The 20,521-nt window shown below is 39.3% G+C and overlaps 4 protein-coding genes and 1 long non-coding RNA gene across 8 annotated transcripts; 2 read left to right on the top strand and 3 right to left on the bottom strand.

The window, feature by feature from the left end:
• Nucleotides 1-4,120: 4,120 nt before the first annotated feature.
• LOC130689914 (trypsin Blo t 3-like) lies at nucleotides 4,121-13,631 on the bottom strand. 2 transcript variants are annotated; one of them, XM_057512853.2, is made up of 8 exons: nucleotides 13,557-13,631; nucleotides 6,353-6,407; nucleotides 6,175-6,236; nucleotides 6,014-6,099; nucleotides 5,681-5,813; nucleotides 4,827-5,445; nucleotides 4,589-4,725; nucleotides 4,121-4,487 (listed from the first exon to the last, which is right to left on the bottom strand). In XM_057512853.2, exons 1-8 carry the CDS (start codon nucleotides 13,572-13,574, stop codon nucleotides 4,335-4,337), a joined length of 1,263 nt encoding a protein of 420 aa, XP_057368836.1. In that variant the 5' UTR covers nucleotides 13,575-13,631; the 3' UTR covers nucleotides 4,121-4,334. The 2 variants fall into 2 exon arrangements, with proteins under 2 accessions (XP_057368836.1, XP_057368835.1); XM_057512852.2 differs by lacking the exon at nucleotides 13,557-13,631 and adding an exon at nucleotides 6,537-6,640.
• LOC130689917 (astacin-like) lies at nucleotides 7,782-9,879 on the top strand. Of its 2 annotated transcripts, XM_057512855.2 has the most exons (9): nucleotides 7,782-7,870; nucleotides 7,940-8,083; nucleotides 8,183-8,255; nucleotides 8,335-8,484; nucleotides 8,583-8,703; nucleotides 8,818-9,005; nucleotides 9,127-9,195; nucleotides 9,356-9,465; nucleotides 9,572-9,879. In XM_057512855.2, exons 2-9 carry the CDS (start codon nucleotides 7,988-7,990, stop codon nucleotides 9,620-9,622), a joined length of 858 nt encoding a protein of 285 aa, XP_057368838.1. In that variant the 5' UTR covers nucleotides 7,782-7,870; nucleotides 7,940-7,987; the 3' UTR covers nucleotides 9,623-9,879. The 2 variants fall into 2 exon arrangements, with proteins under 2 accessions (XP_057368838.1, XP_059351765.1); XM_059495782.1 differs by lacking the exon at nucleotides 7,782-7,870 and having other exon boundaries at nucleotides 7,934-8,083.
• LOC130689913 (mucin-2-like) lies at nucleotides 11,064-20,008 on the bottom strand. 2 transcript variants are annotated; one of them, XM_059495781.1, is made up of 10 exons: nucleotides 19,904-20,008; nucleotides 19,679-19,830; nucleotides 19,497-19,551; nucleotides 19,334-19,395; nucleotides 19,187-19,272; nucleotides 18,852-18,984; nucleotides 17,670-18,597; nucleotides 17,482-17,572; nucleotides 11,431-11,476; nucleotides 11,064-11,339 (listed from the first exon to the last, which is right to left on the bottom strand). In XM_059495781.1, the coding sequence occupies exons 2-10, from the start codon at nucleotides 19,694-19,696 to the stop codon at nucleotides 11,208-11,210; spliced, it is 1,551 nt and encodes a 516-aa protein (XP_059351764.1). In that variant the 5' UTR covers nucleotides 19,697-19,830; nucleotides 19,904-20,008; the 3' UTR covers nucleotides 11,064-11,207. The 2 variants fall into 2 exon arrangements, with proteins under 2 accessions (XP_059351764.1, XP_057368833.1); XM_057512850.2 differs by lacking the exons at nucleotides 11,064-11,339; nucleotides 11,431-11,476 and adding an exon at nucleotides 16,955-17,350 and having other exon boundaries at nucleotides 17,436-17,572.
• On the bottom strand, nucleotides 14,259-16,528 carry LOC130689920 (uncharacterized). The gene is made up of 5 exons (XR_009000851.1): nucleotides 16,435-16,528; nucleotides 15,687-15,858; nucleotides 15,204-15,387; nucleotides 14,450-14,542; nucleotides 14,259-14,379 (listed from the first exon to the last, which is right to left on the bottom strand). It is a non-coding gene; the product is annotated as an uncharacterized LOC130689920 (long non-coding RNA).
• On the top strand, nucleotides 14,410-16,137 carry LOC130689918 (astacin-like). The gene is made up of 8 exons (XM_057512856.2): nucleotides 14,410-14,534; nucleotides 14,592-14,664; nucleotides 14,744-14,893; nucleotides 14,996-15,116; nucleotides 15,219-15,406; nucleotides 15,520-15,588; nucleotides 15,739-15,848; nucleotides 15,946-16,137. Exons 1-8 carry the CDS (start codon nucleotides 14,439-14,441, stop codon nucleotides 15,994-15,996), a joined length of 858 nt encoding a protein of 285 aa, XP_057368839.1. The 5' UTR covers nucleotides 14,410-14,438; the 3' UTR covers nucleotides 15,997-16,137.
• Nucleotides 20,009-20,521: the final 513 nt, after the last annotated feature.

The following is a 20,521-nucleotide window of genomic DNA, read 5'->3' as shown; positions in this document are numbered from 1 at the left end:
CTTCACCTTCGTCATCGCCGTCTTCACCCTCGTCATCGCCGTCTTCACCCTCGTCATCGCCGTCTTCACCTTCGTCATCGCCGTCTTCACCTTCGCTATCGCCGCTATCGCCGTCGCTATCGCTATCGCCATCGTCTCATCGGCTTCTTCGCCATCGCCATCGGCTTCTTCGCCATCGCCGTCCTCGTCATCGCCGTCATCTCATCACCGTCTTTCACCGTCTTTGCCATCGCCATTCTCGCCATCGCCGTCTTCGCCACCGCCCCATCGCCGTCTTCGCCATCCTCGCCCGCCCCATCGCCGTCTTCGCCATCCTCGCCATCGCCTTCTTCGACATCGCCTTCTTCGCCATCGCCTCACCGCTGTCTACGCATTCGCCTACGCCATCGTCTCATCGCTGCCTTCGCCTCACCGCTGTCTACGCATTCGCCTACGCCATCGTCTCATCGCTGCCTTCGCCTTTCGCCATGGTATCGTTTTGATTTGCATTGTATTGTATATAAGCTAACCCCTTGGCTGCCACCCCGTTTGAGTCCCATTTTTTTTGTAGCTTTAGGGACCGGTGGCGCTGTTCTGCCTCATGGTTTCTATATCATGGGGTGGGACAGTCGCCAATGCGCCTAAAGGCACAAGGCCTTGTGTCTTTAGGCGCATATTAGGCAATGCACCAGCAGGGCCTCTCCTTGTCGGTACGGCGATAGTTTACCTGGGTGTGCATTCCCAAAATGGTTTCTATCACCGTGCCAGCCCGGGACTTGTCTTCGGACAAGTCCCCTTTGGTCGGCGATCCTTAAGACGCTCGACGTAGTGAATGTAGTTTCAGCAACCTACGGGGTTGCATTGGCCTGGCAGCCAAGGGGTTAGCTCAATAAGTGTATGTATTTATGTATGTATGTATTTGTATATATATATGTGTTATGTAAAACAGTGGTGGAATTGATGGGAGGAGGTGGGACAATAAAAACTATTTCAAATTTATTTTTCTTGTGTATTTTGTCTTAGTTGAGTTATTAAAAATCAGAAGATAAACTTAATTTTTTCTACCTACCCGTTCCACGTTAAGTCTAGCCATAGCAAAACAAAAAATTTAAAAATGAAACTTTTTTTTTGTGATTGACAGTCAATTTGGGCAGTCAGAGTCAGAGTCTTCAATACACATGAAAAAGAAGTTTTCTTAACTCACGTTTTCAGTGTCCTTCATAATGTGACACATTTGATCGGCCAGTAACGAACAATGACAAGACCAAAATCATGTTGAACTGAAAATCGTTTATTTACACTAAAAAAAGAACACTCACAGCATTCCCTTCTGCCACGGACCAACTCTGCGGCACACACAGCACACTAGGTACATCCCAAAGATCTAGAAATAGTTACCCAACTAAAACTGTTAACAATAAATTGTAACATCACCTGATAGAATTCAGTTGAACCTGCTAGAATCTAGAAAATTTACATTGTCAAATGACTTATAAAGAACTGCTTTCTTTATGTAGCACCTTTGGTACAAAGGTGGGCGTATTTGCCAAACGGAGATGAAAACGTGCTGGTAAAGTCGAGCCCTGCTCCTCCTCCTTCTCTATATAATTTTTAATCGGTAGTGCAATTATTCTTTGACGTAAATATTTGCCATAATACCTTTAACAAGTTTCCTTGGATTTCATTCACAAAACCCAGATTTAAAAAAAAACACGAAGTATTCAAACACGAAGTATTCAAACACGAAGTCGGTCGTGAAATATCAAGAAGGAAGACGTCCATTTTAGCTGCCATCCTGAGATCCAACGCCAAGCGAAATGGCACGGCTGACAGCAGCTGACGGAAGAGTTGTGAAGGACATGAAAATGAATTGTTATTTCTCCGCTAGATGTCTCGAAAAATATTCAGAACATTCATCATTGTGCAGAACACTTCTGAACATGTGACTAGGTAGGTTAACGGTTAAGCGTTAGCGAGAGAATGCAAAGTTCTGGGGTTCAAATCTCAGTGTAGGTACAATTGAGTGATATCATCGACAAGCAAAAATTTTTAAATTGGAAAGTGAATTTGTGTGATTTAAGTATTAATTTAACTACTATTGATATCGTAGCCTATAGCTGAAAGGTAAAGCATTGGTTGGCTAAGCGTTATATCTCAGGATCAAATCCCGGTTGAGTGAAAAAATGAATCTACGAATATCGTCATTTTCGTTCACATCAGTGTTTGTACACAGGTCCTGTCATCAAGTAACAATAAGTTTGATTGTGTAATGTGACTCATGGCTCAATGGTTGAGCGTCGGCTTAGAATGTCGAAAGTATATAGTTCGAAACCATATAGAGTCAAGTTTAACAATGTTTGGAACTTATCCAAAATATTAATAGTAGAACTTGTATAATCAACATATATGTTTTCCTTTACTTCATTCTTTCTAATGTAAGTTCCACTAATCCTCCGATCGACAAATATTGGGCAAGTAACAAATATGTGATTCACGGCTCAGTGGTTGAGCGTCGGTTACGTATACTGAATGGCCAGAGTTCAAATCTCTACTGCAGTGGAAATAACAATTAACTACCTGATGTACAAGCGATTTAATAATTAACTCGCGTTAATACTAATTATTATTGCAAGTGTAAAGAAGTTACCTTGAATTTAATGGCAAACGTGTAACGTAAAAAGTGTGACTTATGGCTCAACGGTTGAGCGTCGGCGTGGTATGCCGTAGGTTTGGGTTCGATCCCCAAAAGAGTCAGATTATATTCTAATGTGATAACAAATTCATTCGTGAAAATTGCGTTAATATGAAACCTTGCATGAGTAATGCTAATAAGGCTTACGCAAGGGTGTGCAAAAACAACATCTCAAGTGCCTTACTTGATAAAAGGGAAATCATATAAGGAAGAAGAAGAACCTATAACAATAAATGGATATATCAAAGTCCATTTATTAATTTGTTAAACAGAAAGCAATAAATTATTTCCTCAGATGCTATTGCAGATAGACAATCGTGGGATTTGAACCCAAGTCATATAGCTTATCAATCCAATGCTTTACCAATGAGCTACGAGGTATATTATATGAAGGTCTATATCTTCAACATATTAAGGTAGTTATGCCGACGAGTCAATAGAAAACCAAATCCCAATGGGGGGATATAGGGGGGCAAATGCCAGAAAGGCAAGGCGTCCTCTTCCCAACTCGAAGGTTCCTGGTTCGATTCCCCGTCACGTTTCCGATTCAACAGGCTCCTACCTTCCCAGGTGTCACGATTCCACGGGGCCAGTCGAGTTGGGAAACTTCGTGCGAAGCACGCGAACGGATATTTTACTAACAGTTAATCTCGCAACTAGTAACAAATTTTAATAAATAAGTTATGTTTCTCTGTACTTAGTATTTATTAAGTACTAAGTATTAGAACTTTATAACGAATTTTAACCGTAGGACATGATGGACATCTATTCCAACCTTTGGAAAACATTTGCATGTGCTTGATATCTTGGATATGTATATATCCTTTGTTATCACATCGTTTCAATTGAAACTGTTATATTTATTTGATTCGTTTGGGGATTGAACCTTTAACCGTCAGCGTACAATGCCGATGCTTTACCACTGAGCCATGAACCATACATTCACCCTGTCTGTTTTTCTTAATCTATTAACGACAACATATTTACACTTAGAATAATTTTTGTTGCATGGTTCAAGATAAACTTATATTAGCTCACTCATTTTCGGAATATTTTCATTTATGAGAAACATAAATTACAATATTTCTTTTATGAGTTCATTGAGCTGCACATCAGATTTGAACCCAAGACCTTTGAAACCATCGACCAATGCTCTACCACAAAGATATGAACCACTTACGATGCATAGCATATGACTAACATATAATTTTACGAGCTTACAAAAATTACCATAACTGATAAAGAAATTTTAACGAAGATTAAGATTTTAACGAACCCGACAAAATAAGCTCGACTTTTTTTTTGTCAATTTTGTATTTTTTTCAGCGCCTACAAAACCACTTGAGCTAATGGTGTTTGTTAAGCTCCAGAGATGACGACGCGACCTATAGTAACAACATATAAATTACTGGAGCACCATATAATAAATAATCTTTGCATTGGCTACCGTTGCTGAAGAAATAATTTTATTATGCCCTTTTTAAATGCAACTTGTAACTCGTGCAACGCACGGTACATGTCTAAATTCTAGCAAAACACAATGATGGTTTAGGATACAAACCAGACAGGCATTATACTCCACTACCAATTCAAAGGTAAAACAAACGAAATGTGAAAAATTTCCACAGGCAAAAGACGAACAAAATTGCCTCGACATTCCTTCTTAAGGATTGCTCGCCTGTGTGGTCTTGATCCAGCTAACGTAAGTGGTGACTCGGGTATATATGCCGGCATAATTAGCATCAGCACAACCATTGCCCCAGCTGGTGATACCTACTTGTACTCCACCAACGAAGAGAGGGCCACCACTGTCACCCTAAACACCACCACAGTCACACAAAAAAGCATTAATATAATACAAGTGATCTTAGAAGGTACCAAAAAGTATTATTTTTTTTTTCTTTTGGTTTAACTAACCTGGCAAGTGTCCGTACCCGGAGCGGCAGCACACAACATGTCAGCTCCGATAAAGTAACTGCCATATTGGCTGGTGCAGACTGTGTTGTCTAGAACGGTGACGGAAGCTTTCAGCAACACTTGAGAAATGCTGCCTCCTTTTAGTTGCAATATGCGGAACATAGTTATTGGCAACAAAAAAAAAGAGAAAAATTAAGAAACATGATGCCAATGTGTTAACAGTTTAAAAAATATGAACCTGAGGATGTCGTTCCCCATCCTGTAATGATAGCGGGACTGTTGGCATAAGTACTGAAAGCTTTGGTTTGGTAAAAATCGCTGAGCGGTGATAGTTTTGTGGGCGTCGTCGAGTTGGCTGGACAAAGCGGATTCGCCGTAGTTGTACTTGCCGGTGCTGCAGTTGTTGTTGGTGGTAGGCTACCCGGTGTTGTTGTAATGACTGCTGGCGCTGTTGGTGGCGGGCACGTACAAGAGCACGTTGGTTTCGTTGTTGTCGTTTTTAACGTCGTTGTCGATTTAGTGGTTGTTGTCTTCGTCGTTGTGGTTGGCTTAGTTGTTGTCTTCGTAGTTGTAGTTGGCTTAGTTGTCGTCCTTGTAGTTGTGGTTGTCTTAGTTGTAGTTGTTGGCTTAGTTGTCGTCTTTGTAGTTGTGGTTGGCTTAGTTGTCGTCTTTGTAGTTGTGGTCGTCTTAGTTGTTGTGGTAGGTTTGGTGGTAGTTGTAATCGGCTTTGTTGTGGTTGTGGGTTTTGTTGTTGCTGGTGCCAAAGTTGTTGCGTTTGCAATAGTGTCTGACGGAAGGGTGGCGAGCGCGATATTTGTAATGGGTGAATTCAGGACCAGCAAGGCGACGTCGTTATCCTATGGAAACAATCAAATAATTTTACGTACATTCTTTTAATTCAAAATGTTAAATAATGTATGTGGATCTCGACCTTAAACCGTCTATATAAACTATTACGCCATAGATCGCTGAAGTTGAATAAATTCTAAACTAAAATCTATACAAAAGGGATAGCTTTCGTTTTGCTTCCCTTTTCATACTTATCAATACAAATTCTTTTTTTGCTTATTTAACACAAAATGAATTGCTTACCATGGTATTGGGATTGTAGTTGGGATGAATGATGAAATTCTTCACTCCTCTACTGACAGCACCAGTTCCACCGCCGCTAACTGACAGTGTGTTTACGTAAACGTTGAACATGCTCACTTCCGAGAGGGTATGACTTATAAAAAAATATAAGAAATTACAAGGATTAGGGATTGTATAGGTAACTGATTATTATAGTTATGTGTACGCTAATGGTTCGCAATCATTTAGAATACAATTCTGGAATTTTTCCTTATTACTTAGAGAACCATTTTTCACAACTGAATTTATCATCAAGTAAATATTTTTAATGTAAGTAGAATTGAGATTCCTTACTCGTATAAGCAATGGGCTGCTGTCAAGACGTGCGAGGGGCCAATCAGGGAACCGCCACACAGATAACCGTTCAAGTGCAAAAGAGTCTGAAAAAGTTTAACATTAATATTGAATATCATTAAACAAACAAATCATGAAGAAAAGAGAAAAATTATTCATACCATGTAAGGAAATTCTCCAGCCAAAGCCGGTATCCCATTGACAATTTTGTTGGGATCAGCCACTGAAACAAAATGCAACCAATTCGCCTTATTATGTCAAGAAACAAGGGGAAACCTAACAGTCTTGCAAGCTCATAGTAATCATTTGCACAACTCAGTATAGAAACCCTTACGTTACCTTCTTCAAGTGGATGGGAATGCATTAATCCAACGAGGCAAAACAGGCCAATAGCCTAAACGACGAGAAAATGCAAACCAAAAATTAAAATACTTTTCTAATAATAATAATATGCAATGACTGTATCTAGCTTCTAAAGAATGGTACTCTAAATGAGGAAATAAATTCAAAGGGATGTGCAAACCCATAAAGTAAGACGCATCGTAACAGACGAACAAACTGCGAGAGTTGACCGAAAGAAATGTTAATATGATAGTAAGCGATGGCGATCCAATGATGATCACGTAGAAGAGATACAGCCTTTTTATATGAAAATTGAACGCAGGTGGCTCTAATCTTAGTTGTACACGTGTAACTAGCTTACATGCTGGGGGATAAAAATTTACTTGGACTACGTATTACAACTATGTTTTCGTAATGCTTAAGGTGTGGTTTCCAGAAAACCTCGTCTAACAATTGTTTTTTTTTGTTCGGCAGTTGCTGCTTTCCTACCTTATTGGTTGACAGGTAAAAAGATCCTACCCAATCGTTAGAAAACAGTTATGTTACAGTACCGCCTACTATGAATTTTCTATTGCATTTAAACATAGCTAATGTTAAAGTAAAATAAGTAGCGCATTAGCAGGGAATTCATCTTTTTCGTTACTAGATACAACACTTGCGACGTTCTTTTTATTGCCGTATGGGCCTACAGCTTGGTGTTTACGAAAAACAATTTTATGTACGCCATAAAACTGACGATACGATCCAGATGAACATAAATTTACTTGTACAGGCAAAGATATAGTAAAAAATATATTATTTAATGGAGAAATATAGAATCTCACGCGGGAACTGGAGTTTGGTTCAACGTAAACAAACGTCCATTTCAACGCCTGAAAAAAAACAAACAACAACATATAAACGCATAACTGCCAAGTGTGCTAGACATCCTCACATTAAAGTTTACGAGTTCTACCGGTGGGCTAAACTGTGTTTTATGGCACGGAGAACGTAATGCAATATTCCTCACGTAGCAGTATAACACATTAACACGGGCGCGAACCAGGTACTTAGGAACAGAGGAAGGACATACACATGCTTCATCCGCAGGACGACATTTACGGACATGCAATATTGAAAACCGGCTTGTTGCTGTTTTACGCAGCTGCCACAAAGAGGTTCGTTTCAATTGGCGGCGATCGCGGTTTAACAACTCAAACGCACATGCGCAAACATGTTTACCTTCCGCTTCAAACCCAGATGTCCCTGTTTTAACTACTCCATTTTTTTATGTCACCACAATAAATCAAAGACTGTCACGGCAAATGAAGACCATGAAGTAGGAATAACTTCTAAGCTACAGGTAAATAACAAAAAATTTAGCCCCACCCAAAAGCTCAGTAGTGTTAAGCTCAGCTAAACGATGTCGTGGACCTATAAGTAAGCAGGAGGAAAACGGATCATCACCACATGCTGCTGCTAAAGTCTCTCGAATCTTTACGGTGAAAGAAGCTGTTATCAGAGCCTCAATCAACGGTAAACCATTATTCAATTCAAAATCTATACGGAATGTTTGGTAATTTTTTTTTTCATCCCGCTTCGCAGACTTCAACAAAATTCCAGTTCAAAATCGTCAGAAAAAAACAGCACAACATGTCACTGATGATCTTAGTCTTTTTGGGGACATGTATTGGGTTTGGATCGGTTATGGCAACGCCCGTTTTGATGCAAAACGTAAAAAGTGATCAGGTAACAAGCTTAATCAGACAAAAGAATTAAAAACTGTTTACTCATCAACGCTCGAATGAATGGGGAATGCAATAATTTCTGATTAAATTCAATTATCAGGCCATCAATTTCAAAGCTGGGAAGCCACTTACTGACGAAGAACTCAACAGTCAATTTTCCATCTTAACGAGAGGTAAATAATCAAACAAACAATCGTTTAAATCTTGTGGTAGTGATGCGAGTTGGGCCCTTTAATTACAATTTAAATATAGGATCTGCAGATGAATTCTTTCCGTGGGACAAACAGGATCCTCACCTCCTGGAAGGTGACATTAAGGCATGGGGAGAAAAAAATGCTATCATATACACTAATTATCGTTGGCCGAAAGCAACCATTCCCTATGTCATCGCAGACACATACAGTAAGTCTATTGCTCGCTGCTAGCGCCAGAAAACTATTTATTCGATCGACGAACATCCGTTTGACTTATATATTGGTCTTAATTCCGCACGTCAATAGCTGCCGATCAGCGCCTAGTCATCGCATTTGCCATGAGTACCTATCACAACAATACGTGCATTCGTTTCGTTCCGCGAACCTGTGAAACCAACTACATCAGGATCTACAAAAGTGGTGGAGGGTACGGCTATTTTAACAATGTCTTATTTGAAATGTTTAGCTTTAAACATCTACGCTTTAACTTTAGACTAAGACTAGACTTTAAGTAAGACAAAATTTTACTTTCTGTACAAAGCTGCTGGAGCTATATAGGCCTCATTAATCAAGGTGTCCAGGATGTGAGTCTCGATGATGGATGTATCGCGTCTTGGGCACCAGGAGTCGTCATGCACGAGCTAATGCACACCGCTGGATTCTTCCACGAACACTCGCGTCCAGATCGTGATACGTATGTATCCATCAATCTAAACAACGTTTTAGACCGTAAGTACAAGTGAAATTACTGTAATATTGTTAACTACTCTCACGACACATATCTTGAAGTATAACTTACGCCGTTGTTTAAATATTAAAATGTCAATGACTGATTTATATTACATGACAGAGTACAAAAGCAATTTCAATGCACTGACAACGTCACAGGTCACCACCTTAGGACTTTCTTACGATTACGGTAAAATTATACCCTTATATGATCTTTAACGGTTATTGGTAATTTAAAAAACTGAATTGTAAATTGTCCAGACCTAGATTTGTAAAATTTGTACATACCAAGGTCAACAATCAAAGTGTTCCATTGATTTCTTCCTCATGTAAAACAATTTTTCCCGTAGGATCTGTGATGCATTATCCAAGGAAGGCATTTGCTATTGACAGTACAATTGATGTCATCACGCCACTTATTGGTACACCTGTCATAGGACAACGAACAGGATTTAGTTCGGTATATCTTCCTGTATTAAAAAAATATATATATATAAATTCATAAATATATTAAAAATTGATGGGGTCATTGTGAATAATTCTTGGTTACATGATTCCATTTACAGCTGGACCTCCAGAAACTAAATGCTTTGTACTGCACGGCCACATCTGGTTAAACAGTTTCTTGATCCAGAAAAGGTTTCAATGGATTCTTGTCTATTGGTTGCCACCTTTGACATAAATTGACACAACTTGATCACCCATTTCGACTAAAAACAACTATCTTTTCATGCTTTAACTTGTTTCCCTTTCAATGAGAACTGATCCCTGACACCCTATTGCACAAATAGAAGCATTCAAGTTCTGTTTGCTTTGCTGGTGAATTGCTTTTACTTTATTCTTTAAATACACAGAGTTTTATTTAGCATGAAAATTTCTAGTACCTGTGCATTTCACTGGAAAGAATGAAACGGAAACTGCCAACAGAACACAATATTTCATGGAAAGAAAGGTCTAAATCTGCTATACAGCACCAATGTTTAAATACCGGAATTGTGCAAAAATGAATGCATGATCCCATATCAAAATTACTTAGCTGCAAATGTTCGGGTCAAGATTAAACAATAGACTCAGGTCTGCGCACACTTGTTGTTTGTTGTTGAAATGCATTAAACAATGTGAATTTTGGAACACTAGATGTCGTCGAGAAATGGCCGGTAAAAATGATTTTGAGGCAAAATTCCCATGGTACTTGCGCTGCAGAGTACCGCGCGCCAGTACGTGACAGCGCTAGATGCAGCACAAATTTTCCGTGTATTTCAAAAAAGGTTGACTTACTGAAAAAAATAACAATTTTCCCGGAATCAGCACTCAATTTTGAATATATTCTGTGATTTTCAACCAATTCCAATGAGTGTCAATTTTTGCAGGTTTTGGGGGCAATTTTCCCACGGTATTTGAGCTGGAGCGTACTGGCGCGCCGGTACTTTACAACGTTTTTTGACGTTTAATTGAAACATGGCCTTTGCACTTTATAATTTTTGCCAAAAATTCAAATTTGACTTAAAATACATGATTTCGATTCAGAATTGAATGTTAATCACGGAAATCAATATATTTTTCTATTGGCCTCGTAGTTTTTTAATTAAACGTCAAAAACATCGTGGGAAATTGCCTCCAAAACCTTCAAAAAATGACACTCGCTGGAATTAAATGAAAATCACAGGCATTGGAATTAAATGAAAATCACAGGATATATTCAAAATTGAGTGCTGATTCCGGGAAAATTGTTATTTTTTCACTAAGTCAACCGTTTTTAAAATACACGGAAAATTTGTGCTGCATCTAGCGCTTTCGCGTACTGGCGCGCTGGTTTTTAGCGCGATTCAGTGCAAATATTCAGTGCATTTCAAAAACGGTTGATTTAATGAAACAAGGAACGATTTTCCCGGAATCAGCATTTAGTTTTTGTTAACAGTTAGTAACGAAGAGGTTATTTCTACTCGCCTTTTTGCAATACAATATATAAATAAGTTGCATTGGCTTTTGTTTGCCAAATACCAATTTTATTTCGTCCTTTTTAAATGTGATTTGTGACCCAAGCGACAGACAGTACATGTCAAATTCCAGTAAAACACAATGGTGGTTATGGATTCAAACAGGGAGCATCAAACTCCTCCACCGATTCAAACGTAAACAAAATAAACAACGAAAAAACGTCCACGGGTAAATGCCAACCCAAATTGCATCAAATATTTCATCTTACGAGTTGCTCGTTTGTGTGGTCTTGATCCACTTAACGTAAGCAGTGACTCGGGTATGTACGCAACCATTTCCCCAGCTGGTGATGCCTGCTTGAACTCCTCCAACGAAAAGCGGGCCACCACTGTCACCCTATATTTTGCCACAATCAAACACAAATAATAATCATTATTACATTTTCATGATTCACGGAGAACGACAAGAATCTTTTTAGAGAACTCACCTGGCAAGTGTCCTTACCTGGAGTGGCAGCACACAACATGTGAGCCGCAATAAAGTTAAAACCATATTGTTTGTAGCAGTCGATACTGGCAAGAACGGTGACAGAAGCTTTCTGCAAAACTTTGAGTATGGGGAAGGTAATTGTTGGTAACAGAAAACCAGGGGAAATGAGGGGAATGTATGCAATGGATTTATGGATAAAAGAAAGTACCTGAAGATGTTCCCCATCCTGCCATGATAGCGGGACTGTTGTTGTAGGTACTGAAAGCTTGGGGTTGGAAGAAATCACGAAGTGGTTTTGGTTTCGTGTCCATTGGTGGGTTTGCCACACAAATTGGACTAGAAGTGGTGGTAGCTACGACTGCACCAGTTGTCATTGTTGAGTTCGCCAATGTAGTTGTTGCTGGTTTGGTGGTCGTCATACCTGATGTCGTCGTTGGTTTCGTTGTTGTTATAGTTGTAGTTGGTTTCGTTGTCGTTGAATTAACAGTTGTAGTTGGTTTCGTTGTTGTTGCACTAACGGTAGTAGTTGGTTTCGTTGTTGTTGGATTAACAGTTGTTTTTACAGTGGTAGTTGGTTTCGTCGTTGTTGTAGTAATAGTTGCTTTTGCAGTTGTAGTTGGTTTCGTTGTCGTTGAATTAACAGTTGTAGTTGGTTTCGTTGTTGTTGCACTAACGGTTGTAGTTGGTTTCGTTGTTGCTGGATTAACAGTTGTTTTTACAGTGGTAGTTGGTTTCGTTGTTGCTGGATTAACAGTTGTTTTTACAGTGGTAGTTGGTTTCGTTGTTGTTGTATTAATAGTTGCTTTTGCAGTTGTAGTTGGTTTCGTAGTTGTTGGATTAACAGTTGTTTTTATAGTTGTAGTTGGTTTCGTTGTTGTTGTAGTAATAGTTGATTTTTTTGTCGTAGTTGGTTTCGTTGTGGTCGTTAGGGGCTTCGTCGTAGTTATTGGTTGTGTCGTTGTTGCTGGTTTCATCGTCGTGGTCATCGGCTTCATCGTTGTTACAGTTGGTTTTGTTGTTGATGGTGTTGTACTAGTGGTGGGTGTCAACGTTGTTTCATTTAAAGCTCTACTTTCTGATGGTAGCGTGACGAGAGCTATATCTTTAATAGGTGACTTTAAAACTAGCAACGCGATGTCATTGTCCTGTAAAATCAATCAGATCATTTAATGCGAAGTTCTTAATCTAAGATGTTAAAAAAATACACGAGTTGTAAAATGTCAAGACAATCTAAATTTTGAAAACTAAAAGTTCTCCTTTGCTTCCATTTGCATCATTACAAGAAAATACTTGAAGAAAGTACGTTCTTACAAATATCAAATTGCTTACCTTACTGTTGGGATTGTAGTAGGGATGAATAATGAACTTTTTCACTCCTGTACTGATAGCGCCAGATCCACCGCCGCCAAGTGACAATGTGTTTACAAAAACGTTGAAGGAGCTCACCTCCGAAAGTGCATGGCTAATCAAAAGATTAATAATTTCATGAAAATATACGAGCTACATAACCTTTCTTCATCATGCGCAATGATTCGAAATGTTATGGATTAATTCTTATCGTTATAACACGAAGTTTTTAATAGCAAACAGATCTAAAGAAAAATAAATCAACCTAGATCTAGTTCCTTACTCGTATAAGCAATGGGCTGCTGTCAAGACATGAAGTGGCCCGATCAACGAACCGCCACACAAAGTACCGTTCAAGTGCAGAATAGTCTGAAAAAAATAAATAAATAAAGTTTAGAACATAAAATTCCGAATCAAATTGAAAGAATTATAATTATACTATATAAGGAAATTCGCCAGCGCCGGTCGGTGTTGTACTCAGAAAACTGTTGCGATCAGCCACTGAAATCAAATGCCAATTCATTCATTATACAATCCAGCTAAGAGATAAGAGGAAGTCAAATTATACGGACAGCTCATCATATTCGTTTGCATAATACAACATTAAAAGTTACCTTCGTTAAGTGGATGGGAATGCACAATTCCAAGGAGGAAAACCAGACCAATAGCCTAGACGACGCAAACATGAAAATAAAAAAATTCGATTAGTTATAGATTAGTAATAATAATATTGCAATGATGGTATGAGAGTGAAACAAATTTCATCAAAATGCTAACCGAAAAAGCGAGACGCATCGTGACAGATGAACGAACTGCGAGAGTTGGCCGACAGCAAATGATAATGCAATGGCGAGCGATCCACTGATGGTTCCGTAGAAAAGATACAGCCTTTTTATTTTGGAGTCGAGCGCTGCCGAAACAAACTTAGCTCCAAATGATGCATCTAGATTGAACGTCATGCAATGGAATCCGGGTTCGGACTACGCATTACTACTGCAAATGCGTCTTTCGTAAATCTGGAGGGTGTAGTTTACAGAGCAACGTTGTTCATTGATTGGTTTAACACTCTTCGGCAGACGCAGATTTTTACTTTATTGGTTGTCAAGTGCCACGTATTTGGAAACTAAAAACGAAACGAGCCAATCGTTAGACAACGTTCACGTTATGGTTCCGCCTGTTGAGATTTTTTTTTGTTATACTGCCTTTTCACCAGTTAAGTAGTCAAATAAGTATCGCTAAGTAACGAGCTCGTTAGTATCGCTACTAAACGAATTAGCGTTTAATGGAACGTAAGCCTGGAACAAATCGGGAACAAAGCGTAAACGCCAGATGCCCGCCGTGTTGCCGTATGAGCGTACACATAGGGTGTTAAAATCACTTTAAAAAAGCCAGATGTATTTCACATCTGGTTATCACCACCTGTAAAAATATAAAATTTGTAACCGACCCACGTCACCAATCGCTTAGTAGTTAAACTGGCTACAGAATCCGGGTTCGCTAAACTGTGTTGTGGAGCTATAAATGCGCAAACAAAAAGCCGATTATCACCACATGGCGCTGCTGAAGTTAAGGTGAGTAAGAGTTAGATCATTTTCAAAACCTATTTGAAACGTTCGTATTTTAAAAGCTTGTCAGACTTCAACAAAACTACAGTCCAACATGTCACTTACGCGTTTGGTCTTTTTCGGAGCATGCCTCGGGTTTGCATTGGTTACGGCGACGCCCATTATGATGAAGAACGTAAACAGTGACCAGGTAACAAACTAAATCGAGCAAAACACATTTTAAAATCATGTCAAATTCAATTATCAGGCCGTCAATTTCAAAGCTGGTCAGCCACTTACTGAGGAAGAATTCAATAGTGACTTTTCTAACTCAATGAGAGGTAAATACGACATTTTCCTACTCTAATACTAATGCAAGTTGCGCGCCTTACAGTACATTCACTTGTTTTCTAAATGTAGACCTCAACGACGTAATGTTTCCCTGGAGCAAACAGGATCCTAACCTTATGGAAGGTGACATTAAGCAGCAGGGAGAAAAAGTTGCTATATTGGGCTCTAGTTATCGTTGGCCGAAGGCGGTCATCCCCTATGTCATCTCGGACGCATACAGTAAGTCTATTGAAAGTTGATAACGCCAGAAAACGATTTGCCCAATCCAAGAACTTTTGCTCCATATGACTAAATTAATTTCTGAATTTTACTCCTTCATAGACGCGACTCAGCGTCAAGTCATCGCATATGCCATGAGTGCCTATCACAACAATACGTGCATTCGTTTCGTTCCGCGAACCTGTGAAGCCAACTACATCAGGATCTATAAAAGTGGAGGAGGGTAAAATTGGCTGGGAAAGCACTTTTGGGGGTGTTTGCCTTCGTATTCTACGTATTAACACAACTTGAATTGAATATAAAATCTTACTTTCTGTATACTTAGTTGCTGGAGCTATGTAGGCATGCTCAACGAAGGCGTTCAGGATGTAAGCCTGGATGATGGATGTATATTGACAACGAGACCAGGAACCGCCATGCACGAGCTTATGCACACCGCTGGTTTCTACCATGAACACACGCGTCCGGATCGCGATACATACGTCTTCATTAATCTAACCAACGTTAAACTGGGTTAGTACAAATGAAACTATTCTATTTCAAAATGACCAATATTTGAATAAAGTTAATTTAAATTCAACTCCCATAAACATTTGATTAAATTTGTGACTGATTTATGTTGACAGAATACAGAAACAATTACATCGGCCTGACAACGCAACAGGCCACAACTTTAGGACTTGATTACGATTACGGTAAAGTATTTTGCTTATCAAATCTTTTATGATTTTCGTATCTCAAATTAAAAACAAAATGGTCCAGACTGTTTTGTTTTTGTAAAATTTTTACTTACCAGTAGCTACAGGAAGAATTTTCGATCTTACAAAGCCAATGTTCTCCTATAGGATCTGTGATGCATTATCCAAGGGGGGCCTTTGCCATTAACACTAGCATTCCCGTCATCACGCCGCTTATTGGAACACCCACTTTAGGACAACGAGTTGCATTTAGTTCGGTATGTCCTCCTGTAAAGAAAAAAGATCCATATATCTGTTAACACAATTGGTGGATTGATTGTAAATAGTCACTTTATTGTATGATTTCATCTACAGTTGGACCTTCAAAAACTAAATGCATTGTACTGCACAACCACATCTGGTTGAACAGCTTCTGGTTGAACAGCTTCTGGGTCCAGAGAATTTACAACTGACTTCACTCTTTCTCCTGCAACCTTTCAATAAGCTAAATAGCTTGGCAGCACATTTTACCTAACGGTTACAATTATTTTTGCATGTCTTTACTTGTTTCCCATTTGAATCTTCCTGATCCCCAACACATAAGTGTGTGGGTATAAACATTCAATTTTTGTTGGCTTTGGTGGGGAATAGCTTTTACTATGTTCTTGAAATACACAGAGTTTTGTTTGAGGGGAAAAATTGTGGTTTCTACATATCTAACTGTCCACAAAAATTGCCAGCTGATTCACTGTTCTGTTTTCATGGAAATGTGAACAGCCAACATGATGTACGTTTGGAGGTGAATACAAAGATCTTCAAGTGATTTACAGTATCTATATACGTATAGCGCGATAGTATACATACCATATTATGAATTTTTGTGCGATGCAGATGAAACAGATCAGGGTCAATCAAAGAGGACTTCAGCTGAACTGCGAACTGTCATGGAGGTTAAGGGTTTATCTTCTGCACGCATGTCACGACATAAAGTTACATCTGTAATGTATAGATGGCATTCGGTAACACGCAAAGTATTTTCAGAAAATTAGTCTGATCTTGGCTGACGATTGACTACATGGCACTTATTGGCGCGCAAGTACGATACACGCTTACAACATGTCAATTCTGTCACATTGAATTTTTCAAACAGAATTCCAGAATACAAATTTCGAAAAAGATAGATCAACGGTTTTCGTATTGACAGTGGTTATCCATTTCGGATTGGTTTGTAGCTTTAAAGCAACAAATGTAAACCTAGCTGGCGCGTTAGGACTTTGGTTGTTTTTTCAGTTGTTCTTTCTTCTCTAACCACAAAGATATTGTTTATGAACGTTTTATGACAAGGAGTTATGTCCATACACTTCACTATAATAAATAAACAATATTTGCATGGCCCTTCATTGCTCAAGAAGAATTTTATTATGCTCTTTATAAATGCAACTCATAACTGCTGCAGCAGATGATGCGAGCCTAATTTTATCAAAAGACAATATTGGTTTGAGATTCAAACCAACATTAGCATCACACTCTACCGCCAATTGGAAAATAAAACAAACACAAAACAACAGAGAAGATATGAAGAATGTCTACAAGTAAAGGACGAGCAAAATTGTCTTAATATTCCAACTTAGGGGTTACTCGCCTGTGTGGCCTTGATCCAGCTAAGATAAGTGGTGACTCTGGTATATACACCAGCATAATTAGGTTTAGCACAACCATTGTCCCAGCTGGTGATACCTACTTGTACTCCAGCAACGACGAGTGGGCCACCTTTGTTACCCTACACATCGCCATGGCCGCCACAAGGAAAATGAACATTTGTATAAAATTTATTAATGGATGAAAAGAATTCTTTTTGAACCAACCTGGCAAGTGACACTGCTCGGAGCGGCAGCACACAACATGTTAGCCTCAATAAAGCGAACACCATATTGGTTAGTGCAGACGCTATTGTCAAGAATGGTGACGGGCACTTTCGGCAACACGTGAGAAATGTTGCCACCTTTTAGTTTGAATACACAAGACGTAGTTGTTGGTAACAGACAAGAAAATTTGAATAAGAAAAATTGCGGTACGGATTAACGGGTCAATGCGAATACCTGAAGATACTGTTCCCCATCCTGTAACAATAGCGGGACTATCGGAGTAAGGACTGAAAGCTCTGCTTTGGTAGAAATCGCTGAGTGGTATAAGCGCGTCGGCCATTCCTGGGTCGGCTGTGCATAGCGGATTTTTCGTGGTTGTAGTTGTTGTACTTTCCAAGGTCGTTGTTGAACTCTCCAAAGTCGTTGTTGTTGTTGGCGAACTTTCCATGGTCGTTGTTGAGCTTTCTAGCGTCGTTGTTGAACTCTCTTCTGTGGTTGTTGAACCCTCTTCTGTGGTTGTTGTACTCTCTTCTGTGGTTGTTGTACTCTCTTCTGTCGTTGTTGAACTCTCTTCTGTCGTTGTTGAACTCTCTTCTGTCGTTGTTGAACTCTCTTCTGTCGTTGTTGAACTCTCTTCTGTCGTTGTTGAACTCTCTTCTGTCGTTGTTGCTTCTGTTGTCGTTGTTGTCGAGGTCGTCGTTGGTTTTGTCGTTGGTTTCGTTGTAGGTTTCGTTGTAGGTTTCGTTGTGGGTTTCGTTGTGGGTTTCGTTGTGGGTTTCGTTGTGGGTTTCGTTGTGGGTTTCGTTGTGGGTTTCGTTGTGGGTTTCGTTGTGGGTTTCGTTGTGGGTTTCGTTGTGGGTTTCGTTGTGGGTTTCGTTGTTGGTTTCGTTGTGGGTTTTGTTGTGGGTTTTGTTGTGGGTTTTGTTGTTGGTTTTGTTGTTGGTTTTGTTGTTGGTTTTGTTGTTGGTTTTGTTGTTGGTTTAGTTGTGGGTTTAGTTGTGGGTTTAGTTGTGGGTTTAGTTGTGGGTTTAGTTGTTGGTTTCGTTGTTGGTGTTTGGGTTGTTACGGCCCTTATATTTGAAGCTCTAGTGTCTGACGGAAGAATGACAGGCGCGATTTTTGTAATGGGTGAGTTTAAGACCACCAGAGCGACGTCATTATCCTGTAAGAGCAATCAGATTAAGTAACGAACAAGCTTCTTATCCAAATATTCTATAGAGTATGCTGATCACAAAGGTCGATGCAAACCCGGCACTGTCTACACCAATTATTGCGATACATCGTTAAAGTTGAATTATATCAGTAAAACGATTGTAATATTTCAGCTTTTCAATATGGAAAGCTTTTGCTTTGCTTCCATTTGCATCGTTACCAAAAAATTCCAAGCTAATTCTAGAAATGTATCGAATTGTTTACCTGGGTGTTGGGATTGTAGTTGGGATGAATGATAAAATTCTTCACTCCTTTATTGACGGCACCATTTCCACCGCCGCCAACTGACAATGTATTCACGAAAACGTTGAAGGAACTCACTTCCGAGAGAGTATGGCTAACCAAAAGAAAAATAATTTCATCGAAACAGATGAGCAACGAATTATTTTTCTGTATCTTACGCAATGATTCAAACTAGTTAAGAATAAGATTATCATAATTACGCCGCTTGCTTTTAAATCTCTGTCGAACAGTCTACATTCTTAATTAGTTCTAGGATTAAGGGATTTTAAAAAATTAAATAAATTTAGCTTTTTTACTCGTATAAGCAACGGGCTGCTGTCAAGACGTGAGAGGGGCCAATCAGGGAACCGCCACACAGTGAACCGTTCAAGTGCAAAACAGTCTGGAAAAAAAATAATTCATTCAAGATCGAATAAGAAAAATATTTAATAATAATTATATACCGTGTAAGGAAATTCGCTAGCCGTTGCCTGTACGCTATTCGCGATTTTTTCGGGAACAGTAACTGAAATCAAACCCCAATTAATTTGTTTCACTATACAAAAAATGTGAGAAGGTCCTCGTGACAAGACAACCTATCCCCTCCTTTTTTTTTTTTTGGTTTACCTTCGTTAAATGGAAGTGATCGCACAAGTCCAACAAGGCAAAATAGGCCAATCGCCTAAACGAACAATAAAAAAAAGAAAACCTACAGTATGACTGCTTATGACATCATAGTGATCAAACATAATAATCTCCTAGAGGATTCTACTTTAAATAACAGGATGAATTTAAAGTTATGTGCTTACCCCACAGGTGAGACGCATAGTGATAGACGGATGAACGAGGACCCGAGTGAAAATGGCAATAAGGTAGCAAGGGATGGCACCAAAGTAATGACCACGTTGAAAAAATGCTCCGGTTTTATTATGGAGTCGAGCGCAGTTGGATCTACGCTCAGCTATGCTTGCCAATAGAAATTAAGTTAAGTTAGGTACGTAGGTAATGAAATCCTGAATCGAACTGCGCATTACCAGTACGGATGTGTCTTGCGCAATACTGGAGGTGTGGTTTCCAGCATAACGTAGGCCATCCATTGGTCTAACATTCGTTGGCAGTAAGTTTTTCTTCAACCTTACTGGCTGACGATATCCCTTCTGCAAAAAATAAAACCAATGGATGGAGAACATTTATGTTAAAGCTCCGCCTAAACAGAACTTTTCTTGTTTCTTGCCTTTAAGTAGCTTAACCAAGAAAAACTGTGAGCTAAGTATCGCTTAAGTAGTGAATTCCTCTGTTTCGCAACTAAACGCATTAGCATTTAGTTAAGCGTAAACCTGGAATATGCACAGTTCGCGTTGTGTTCATCGCCATGTGGGTGAACAAACAGGTGTTTGTAACATATTTCGCTGAAGGCCAGATGCCGAACAGATCTGGCTGTCGCAACATCTAGATTATTCAAATGCTAGCCAGGCTCACATTATCCGCGGCTCAGTAATTTAGCATCCCGTTCAGCTAAAGGTGTTGTGGATCTATAGGTAACCAACACGTAAGCTCGCTATCACCATATGTCGCTGATGACGTCTCTCCATCCTTGCATCCTTGCCCTAAAAAAAAAAAAACTATTACCATCGTCGCAGTCACCAGTAAGC

Source organism: Daphnia carinata, chromosome 6, assembly GCF_022539665.2.
Source record: "Daphnia carinata strain CSIRO-1 chromosome 6, CSIRO_AGI_Dcar_HiC_V3, whole genome shotgun sequence".
Classification (NCBI taxonomy): Eukaryota; Metazoa; Arthropoda; class Branchiopoda; order Diplostraca; family Daphniidae; genus Daphnia; species Daphnia carinata.
This window is presented reverse-complemented; position numbering and strand designations above follow the sequence as displayed.